General features: G+C 45.0%; 1 protein-coding gene across 1 annotated transcript in view; it reads left to right on the top strand.

Annotated features, from left to right (window-relative positions):
- The window catches only part of plxnb1b (plexin b1b), a 261,149-nt gene that overhangs the window by 178,013 nt on the left and 73,462 nt on the right, over nt 1-9,674 (top strand). The window contains exons 9-11 of the mRNA XM_043707786.1: nt 368-476; nt 3,338-3,446; nt 7,237-8,142. Of these exons, the coding sequence (XP_043563721.1) occupies nt 368-476; nt 3,338-3,446; nt 7,237-8,142 (1,124 nt within the window). The remainder of the gene's footprint in view (nt 1-367; nt 477-3,337; nt 3,447-7,236; nt 8,143-9,674) is intronic.

The raw sequence follows: 9,674 nt of genomic DNA, 5'->3' as shown, positions 1-9,674 counted from the left end.
ATCAGGAGCAGGAACCCTGGCTGATTTCCCCCCTCTCTCTCTCTCTCTCTAACCCAGGGACAGTGATCAGGAGCAGGAACCCTGGCTGATTTCCACTCTCTCTTTCTCTAACCCAGGGACAGTGATCAGGGGCAGGAACCCTCCCCCCCTCCCCTCTCTCTCTCCCTCTCTCCCTCTCTCTCTCCCTCTCTGTTTGTCTGTCTGTGTTTCTGGAGTCTAACATGTTGCCACTAGACAAAGAAGACGATTCCTGGATGCTGGCTTCCTGCAGGTGGCATAAGTTGAGTTTATCACTCTTTCCCTTGGTTACTGATGAGTGTGGCCTGTGGGAAGAAAGTTCTGATCTCTGCTGTAATCTCCTTTACAGATCATGTGACTGTCAGATTAAAAGTAATGTTCTTTAACATCATACTGACAGCAGAGCGATTCACCTTCTATGACTGTGCTGCAGTCCAGCAGCTCTCCAGAAATTTTCCGTAAGTGTTTTCACTGCTTTTTTTCAAGCAAAAGAAAATCAAGGTGACAAACAAGAATCCAATATAAAAAGGGAAATCTGAAAACTGGATAATCTCCTTTCAGTTTTGAAGTAGACACATAAAGGACTTGAAACATTAACTGTTTCTCTCTTCACAAGCTATTGGACTGCTGAGTTATAGAGTCATAGAAATGTACAGCATGGAAACAAACCCTACGGTCCAACCCGTCAATGCCAACCAGATATCCCAAACCAATCTAGTCCCACTTGCCAGCACCCGGCCCATATCCCTCCAAACCTTTCCTGTTCATATACCCATCCAAATGCCTCTTAAATATTGCAATTGTACCAACCTCCACCATATCCTCTGGCAGCTCATTTCATACATGTACCACCCTCTGTGTGAAAAGGTTGCCCCATAGGTCTCTTTTACATCTTTCCCCTCTCACCCTAAACCTATGCCCTCTAGTTCTGGACTCCCGACCCCAGGGAAAAGACTTTGCCTATTTATCCTATCCATGCCCCTCATAATTTTGTAAACCTTTGTAAGGTCACCCCTCAGCCTCCGATGTTCCAGGTAAAACAGCCCCAGCCTGGTCACCCTCTCCCTATAGCTCAAATCCTCCAACCCTGGCAACATCCTTGTAAATATTTTCTGAACCCTTTCAAATTTCACAACATCTTTCTGATAGGAAGGAGACCAGAATTGCACGCAATATTCCAACAGTGGCCTAACCAATGTCCTGTACAGCTGCAACATGACCTCCCAACTCCTGTACTCAATACTCTGACCAATAAAGGAAAACATACCAAATGCCTTCTTCACTATCCTATCTACCTGCTACTCCACTTTCAAGGAGCTATGAACCTGCACTCCAAGGTCTTTGTTCAGCAACCTTACCATTAAGTGTATAAGTCGTGCTACGATTTGCTTTTCCAAAATGCAGCACCTCGCATTTATCTGAATTAAACTCCATCTGCCACTTCTCAGCCCATTGGCCCATCTGGTCGAGTTCCTGTTGTAATCTGAGGTAACTCTCTTCGCTGTCCACTACACCTCCAATTTTGGTGTCATCTTCCTCCAGAACGTTTTCTTTTATTTCCCCATATTTGCAGCATCTGCAATGTTTTCCTTTTAAAAGTAAATCCAATGTTGATTCAGTGTTTGGTTCTGTTGGGTCGAACCTGTTGCCATGGTATCAATAAAATCATCTTGATTTCATTCCTTTGTTATTTTTTCCAAAGATGTATTTATTCATAAAATGTGTGAAAGTACATTCGATAACAGTTCCACATAATGTACGATACGATTGGTTTATTTAAAGACAATGCCTGATATGCCTCAGTACATTTGCCTGTAGAGGTTATATTTGTAAAGTATGTTCATATTTAATGTCAGATATTCTCTGGTGCACAAAGCAATATTGCTGATGTTACCAAACCACTTGAAGAGTCGCACAATTATGGAGCTCATCCCCAGTGACTCAGTCCAAAGCCAACCCTCTTTTCTTTTTTCATTCCAAAACAAAAACAGTAATTGCTGGAGAAACTCTGCACATCTGGCGTCATCTGTGGAGAGAAAGCAGTCAACCTTTTTTGGTCCCTTCTTCAGAACTAGAAGATAGGCAGGCGAAAATGAGGGAAAAGGAGGGGAAAAATAAGTGGAGATGGGTCTCAGAGTGAAGGACACCCCTGTACCTCCTCCCATGGCTTCGTCTTGTCATCTCCTTTAGCCCATTATTCTGCCGAAATACCTCTCGTCATCGACTTTTTCCCTCGTTAGTGGCAGCCAGGCTTTCTGGGCTACCCAGGTCTTAAGCTTTGGAATTTCTTCCCTAAATCTCTCTGCCTACTTTTCCTCTATTATGCTACTGCCAGGATTTGGGTTAAAAGGAGAGGCTGGATGTGCTGCGACTTCTTTCACTGGAGCGTAGGATGTTGAGGTGTGACCTTAAAGAGGGTTATCAAATCATAAAGTGTACAGATAAGGTGAATGGCAGGTGCCTTTCTCCTAGGGTGGGGGGGAATTTCAAGACTAGGGGACATGTTTTTATGGTTAAGATTTAAAAAAGGCAGGAGGGGTAACTTTGTTTAAACAGAGTGTGGTTTTTGTGTGGAATGAACTTCCAGAGGAAGTGGTGGATGCAGGTGCAGTTACAATGTTTAAAAGACAATTAGGTAAGAATAAGAAATGAAGAAGAAATGTTTGGAGGGATATGGGCCAAGTGCAAGCAGCTGGGACTAGTTTAGATTGGGATAATGGTTGGCAAGGACTGGTTGGACCGAAGGGTCTGTTTCTGTGCTGTATGGCTCTATGACCTGGATTGAGCTTTTCATTGTCTGATGTATCTGAGGCCTAGAGCATCTCATCTGAGACCTGTGGTGTACTGGGGCCAGTTTGTGTGGCTCAATGAAATATCCCTGCTCCTACTTTTGATGGTCTTATGATCCAATAACTACTCAAGTGGCATGGTGTCAGATTCTGCTATATTGTTCTCCTGTGGAGCACAACGGGAAGATTTACTGCATTAGCAATGCTTTATAGCGTTCAGTTATTAATCAAACTGCTGTGAAATTCTGGCATTTTCCACTTTGTAAATCCACAGGGTGAGCTTAGAGACCAAAGCAAACCAGCCGCCAAGAAATTCTGAAATGTTGGTTTGATATTTAAAGGATGCAGAGATCTTGCGTTTGTTTTCCGAACAGTCAGAAGCATTTGAAATTTTCAGATGTGTTTTTCGTTACTTCCGTCCAGTGGTAGCTGTGCAGTGATTCTCAGCAGGGTGAGAGCCCCGGTTTCTCAGAGTCTCCCTGCCACCAACACTGACTATGTTTCTCTTTCTCTTCCTGCTGCCTGTCTAGGTGTCGTGGATGTGTGAGCAGTCAATGGGGTTGTAATTGGTGCGTGCTTCAGCATCACTGCACCCACAACACCACCTGTGAGGATGAGGTGATCATTTTTAATGAGAATGTAAGTGTCGAGTTGGTAAGGATTGGTCACTCTTCCAGGTTCGAGAGGGGAAAAATCGCCACGTGTTCCAACTCAGTCACCCATCGGTGACCCCCCACTCAAAATCTGTGTGCCTACTTGATGATGACAGAGTAGTGTTTGTCTGTCAAGATTAGTGTGGTGCTGGAAAAGCACAGCAGGTCCGGCAGCATCCAAGAAGCAGGAAAATCAACATTTCGGGCAAAATGTCAATTTTCCTGCTGCTCGGATGCTGCTGGACCTGCTGTGCTTTTCCAGCACCACTCTAACCTTGACTCTAGTCTCCAGCATCTGCAGTACTCACTTCCGCTTCATATTTGTCTGTAATGACCAATGATAGTGGAATACTCCCAGATGAAGTTCATTCATGGATGATCATTTGGAGGCATCACCAGTGAAGGGCAAGAGAGAGAATCTGCAGATAAAAAGTAATTTGAATCTAGGACTTAAGAGCAGTGTGCTGCAGTGAAAGTTGCCGATTGTCTCCTGCAATTTTGTTTGTTTGTTTTGTGTCTTCATGCACGTTTTCCCAGTGTCGGGGAATAGCGTGGAGGTTTAGGAAGGATTAACGACCTGGTGAACCACTCCATGAATCCTGCCTCTGGGGTAACATGTCCTGCACTGGGACTTGAACCTGGAGCTGCTGGCTCTGAGGCAGGAATACTACCAACAGAGCTGGGCCACCACCTCCAAGTGCTCAGTTCTCGGCATGACACGATGGAATGGATCTGTTACCCTGTGTAGGCCAAGATATGTTAAGTTGTGAGGACCAGGCTTATTTTCTTCTGAAGTTTAGAAGCTTATGGGGTGTTCTCATTGCGGGATGTAATGTGATTCCAATAGGAGGCCAATGCATGGACACATAACCTTAAAGCCAGATGTAGGTCGGTCTTCCTCATGCATCGGAAGCTAGAACCCATTTCCCTGTTGAGGCTGAAGCAATTGAAAATCTTGAAATTCATGTTTGATAGATTTCTGTGATATAATTGAACAGCAGAACAAATTCAGGGCATTGAATTACCACATGCTCTTGCTTTGTTTGAATGAATTAAACTTTGGGATTCATGAGGTGGTTAATAGCTGTAGTCCATGAGGGATCACAGGCCTGTCTGTCATAACAGGATAGGACTGTCCTGTGAAGCACCCCTCCACACCAGCCATAGGCCAGGGTGAGAAGCCAAGTCCCTGCTCCAACTCAGCCAGACAAGGCATCGAAACCATACTCTTGACATTAGTCTGAACCACTCGCCAGCCATCAAGCCGACTGAGCTAACATTGTAAATGGACGTTTTGATTTAAATTTAGATTAGATTAGATTAGATTTCCTGTCGTGTGGAAGCAGGCCATTTGGCTCAACAAGTCCACACTGACCCTCAGAAGAGTAATCCACCCAGACCCATTTCCCTTTGACTAATACACCTAATGCTATGGGCAATTTAGCGTGGCCAATTGACCTGACCTGTACATCTCTGGACTGTAGGAGGAAACCGGAGCACCCGGAGGAAACCCACACTGACACAGGGAGAATGTGCAAACTCCACACAGACAGGCACCTGAGGCGGGAATTGAACCCAGGTCTCTGGCGCTGTGAGGCAGCAGTGCTAACCACTGCTGCCCCATTTGGCCGTTAGATATTTGAGAACTGTTTGTAGATCAATGCAGAAAATGTGGAGCAAGAAAGCTGTTGGTGTGTCTCCATGACTATGTGCTGCTGAAGACCTGGAGTTGAAAACCCCAGGGATCTAGTGATTAGCAGGCCCCTCCTTATCCTTCCTCTGCATATATATATATATATATATATATATATAATACACGGGCAGGTGCCTCTTGTTTAAAGAATTCTGTGGTGCTCACATTCCGTGGTGTTTGCTTTATGGCCTGGTGGCAGGATGCCAGTTGGTGTTTCTGGGTGGTCGTGTTGAGTGACCCGGCAACGTGGGAGCTCATCCATCAACAGGTGACAGGCGAAGGTTAATGAGCAGCGTGAGGATGATGGGTTTCCTGCTATCCATCGAGCAGAATGCTGACTGGAGTTAATTGTATAAAACAAGAACGGAAACTGTGCTGGGGTTTGTAACTGTAACCATCTTCAAAGTGCACACCCCTGAAAGGCTCTTGCTGTTAGTGGGTTTGTAAACACTCTGCAATGATGTACTTGATGCTTTCTGTAGCATTACTGTGTGGAACATCAAAGGTACATTAGCGCTCCAGATGTCTGATTGAGCAGTTCAGATAGTGCAGCTTAATTCCTAAACAGCGCTCAGCCCAACAGTTTGGACTTTTTTGCAGTAATTTGAATGTCATGGCCCTCTTGGAGTTTTCAAGTATATTGAAATAACTCATTTGGCAAGCATTTCACTCCTTTATTTTTAAGCACACAGCATCCTAGTAGAATGAAGTATTACCAATGTTTGGATACAATATCAGAACAAAAATAAGGTACCACAGTTCATCTCAATGACCAAGCTCCTTCAAAAGAATAAAAACACTACGTTAAGTGGGCGGCACGGTGGCACAGTGGTTAGCACTGCTGCCTCGCAGCGCCAGAGACCCGGGTTCAATTCCCGCCTCAGGCGACTGACTGTGTGGAGTTTGCACATTCTCCCCGTGTCTGCGTGGGTTTCCTCCGGGTGCTCCGGTTTCCTCCCACAGTCCAAAGATGTGCAGGTCAGGTGAATTGGCCATGTTAAATTGTCCGTAGTGTTAGGTAAGGGGTAAATGTAGGGGTATGGGTGGGTTGCGCTTCGGCGGGTCGGTGTGGACTTGTTGGGCCGAAGGGCCTGTTTCCACACTGTAAAGTAATCTAATCTAAAAAAAAAAGTCTTCCACAGACATTAACTGGTGTCTCAGAAGGTAGCAGGATCAGACATAAATTTACAATGGGTAAAATTGAAGCATTCTTAATGAATGCAGCTTGCAATAGTGGACCACAAGGGGGTTATAAGGAAGGTATAAGGGAGATTGTAAAGGGAATACTGAGAATAAGTTGATACGTGGAAGGTTTTCATTAGCAGGGAAAGAACACGTGAAATTCTTGTGGTAATTTACCTCCTTTCCTCCAAGTTTGATGTTAGAATGCACTCATTTGCCTCATAGACAATTCTTTCCTGCAAAGCTGCATCTCAAAAAGCAAATCAATCACTTTCTTGGGTGAACTGCTCTCATGTTAAATACATCTGGTCTTGAATTTATGAGCTATTCTCTATATTAAAGGAACTGTTCGCCAAAACTAAGACTACCAGGGCAGAGTTCCGTGAAGTCCAGTGACTCTCTGAATAGGGTTGGTTAAAAGTTAATTTTGCTTTCAAGAGTCACTCAGAAAGGAAATGACATCACCTCGCACACCTCTCCCCAGTGTTTCTAGGAAACTATGAAGTGCCCATGCTTAACCATCCATGCCAATGTAGAGTGTAGCACTACTCACTCACTATCTTTCTAAATTCAAAGTACTTTTTTGAATTATAACTTGTAAAACTGCTGGAAAATGTGGCTGATAAACATTTCAGCTTCAAACGCCTTAGTTAGGCCTGAACCAAAGCGTACAGTTCCTTTAAAGAGATTTTGCAAAGAATGGCCTCGCTGCAATAATTCAATGTGATTTTGAGAAAAAATACATTTCTGTTTTAAAATTGATTCCAAATCAAAAATAATGAATTATTTTCTGTCTCTTGCTGTCCTCCTTCCCATTATCTGTGCATCTCCTTCCATTCCAATTTTTTTCCATCCTTTCTATCTATCCTGATTGATTTAAATGGTGATCCTATCCTGGCAGTTTGTACGACCCTACGTGGTACCTCCTACCCTTGCTACCAAGTCGCTTCGTGTCGACACTACTGTGCTTCCAACCACCACCCGCCTCACCACCACAGCTCTCACAACAGGAGCTACAACCATTCCTACCATATTGCTCCACACAGATACCACGCTGACTACCAGAACTATGACCACTACCACATTGCCAACCACTGTGCCCTCCTCTGCTGTGGTGCTGACCAATGCCACAGCCGATCCGACTGGCCAGTCAACCACTACGCCCACCATGCCAGCTCCAACGACAGTGCCCACCACCCCGGACATCACACCTGCTCCAACCACACAATGGACTGCAGCCAGTCCGTCCTCAGGGGCTACTACTGTGGCTGAGAGCAGTACCCCGAACTCGACCACACCCGAGGGCGCAGCACCTACCCCCGGTCCATCAGGGGAGGTCTTGACCACGGTCACGTCTGCGTCGCCACCCACTACACTCGAAGATCTGTTGGAAACTAGCCCACTCACGACGGTTGCCCCTCCAACAATTGATGCCGTCATTACAACCGCATCAACCTCTCCTTTCAACGGGACGGACGGTGCCACCCCCACCGTTGCCACGACAGCCCCCGCCGCCAATCCCACGGAGCCCCCTATCACTCGATTGGCTGTGCCTACTGACCCCCGACCTGACCACCTGACAGCCCTGCCCACTGTTTGGCCTGTAAAGGACGTTGGTGAGTGGAAGGAGCCAGATGCTTGGGTAGACCCTGTGCAGGTTGAGAACGACACAGCCGTCTTCTCGGCTGCTGCTGCGCTGCTATCAGGTGACGGAGATGTTGAGAACCCTTCTCCTGCCTTTCTCCACCTGCTTGACACTGAGGTCGACTACCACTTTGATCCTGACTCTCCATCTTTCTCCGTACAGGTAAGTTTGAGTTTGTTTCTTTGTGACCAACTTTTTGAGTTGAGCAGGTTCACTCAACTCATTCCTGGAGTGAAGGGCTTGTCTTATGAAGAAAGGTGTATCTTTACATTTTATCTATTTACATTTATTTACTGGAATTTTGAAGAGTGGGAGGTGATATTATTGAAGCACATAAAATGCTGGATAGGATACTGGATGTGGTGTAGACCAGGAGGATGTGGTGGAGACTAAAGCAACGGCCACAGTTTAAGAATAAGTGGTCTCCATTTTAAGACAGAGATAAGGAGCAATTCCTTGCAAAGAGCATGTGGAATATCCCAGGAGATAGTAAAGTCTGAGTGAAGTGGATTTTTGAAAGATGTGGGAGTCAAGAGTTAAGGTGTGTGAATGGAAAAATGGAACTGAGATGACAGCTGGATTAATTTAATCTTATTGAATGGTGAAGCATTGGCTTGAAGGGTCAAATGGCCTCCTGTTACCCCTAAGTCCTTCGTTGTAGCAGGTCACCAGTGTCTGTGCTGGGTTCTACATTGTCCCATAGCCTCATTGCCAATTTAAAAATTGATAATACGTTTATGTCTTGACACAGTTATAAGACCTCAATCCTATTTTCTTCATGTTTTCAAAATGACTAATGCCTTGTGACATCACGGCCAGCTGTAAGCCACCTATTATGTCACTGTTTTGTTGTTAAAAAGTATTGAACAGTACAGGGTTGAAAATGTGCCAAGTTATAGTGAGTGGGAAAGCAAAAATACTCCAGACAAACTCATTGCTCTAAAGAATGGTTTGTTTGTCAAAGTACTTTGGTCGATTCTGCGACGTTATAAAACTGAAATACCACCCACTTTCAGATCAAAAAACTAAACCCTACGGAAACATTGCCAGAAAGTTATCGATAAGGCAAACTCTCTCCACTGCCATTAATTATTTGCAATCGTACTTCAAATAAATATTGGCTTTTGCCTGCTAAACTGGTTAGTTTAACTTGTAACAAAACCTTGAGTTTGCCATTTAAATTTTATTATTTAATGATAACTTGAAATGCTGTGGTTCTGTTCGACGAGCTGGAAGTTTTTGTTGCAAACGTTTCGTCCCCTGTCTAGGTGACATCCTCAGTGCTTGGGAGCCTCCTGTGAAGCGCTTCTGTGGTGTTTCCTCCGGCATTTATAGTGGCCTGTCCCTGCCGCTACCGGTTGTCAGTTTCAGCTGTCCGCGGTAGTGGCCGGTATATTGGGTCCAGGTCAATGTGTTTGTTGATGGAGTTGTGGATGAGTGACATTCTTCTAGGAATTCCCTGGCTGTTCTTTGTTTCGCTTGCCCTATAATGGTAGGGTTGTCCCAGTCAAATCCATGTTGCTTGTCGTCTGCGTGTGTGGCTACTAAGGATAGCTGGTCGTGGCGTTTAGTGGCTAGATGATGTTCATGGATGCGGATCGTTAGCTGTCTTCCTCTTTGTCCTATATAGTGTTTTGTGCAGTCCACTCAGACCCATAGTATCATTACCAGGGACACCATCACACAAACTGGCT

The sequence above is a fragment of the Chiloscyllium plagiosum genome, chromosome 18 (genome assembly GCF_004010195.1).
Source record: "Chiloscyllium plagiosum isolate BGI_BamShark_2017 chromosome 18, ASM401019v2, whole genome shotgun sequence".
Taxonomy (NCBI): Eukaryota; Metazoa; Chordata; class Chondrichthyes; order Orectolobiformes; family Hemiscylliidae; genus Chiloscyllium; species Chiloscyllium plagiosum.
This window is presented reverse-complemented; position numbering and strand designations above follow the sequence as displayed.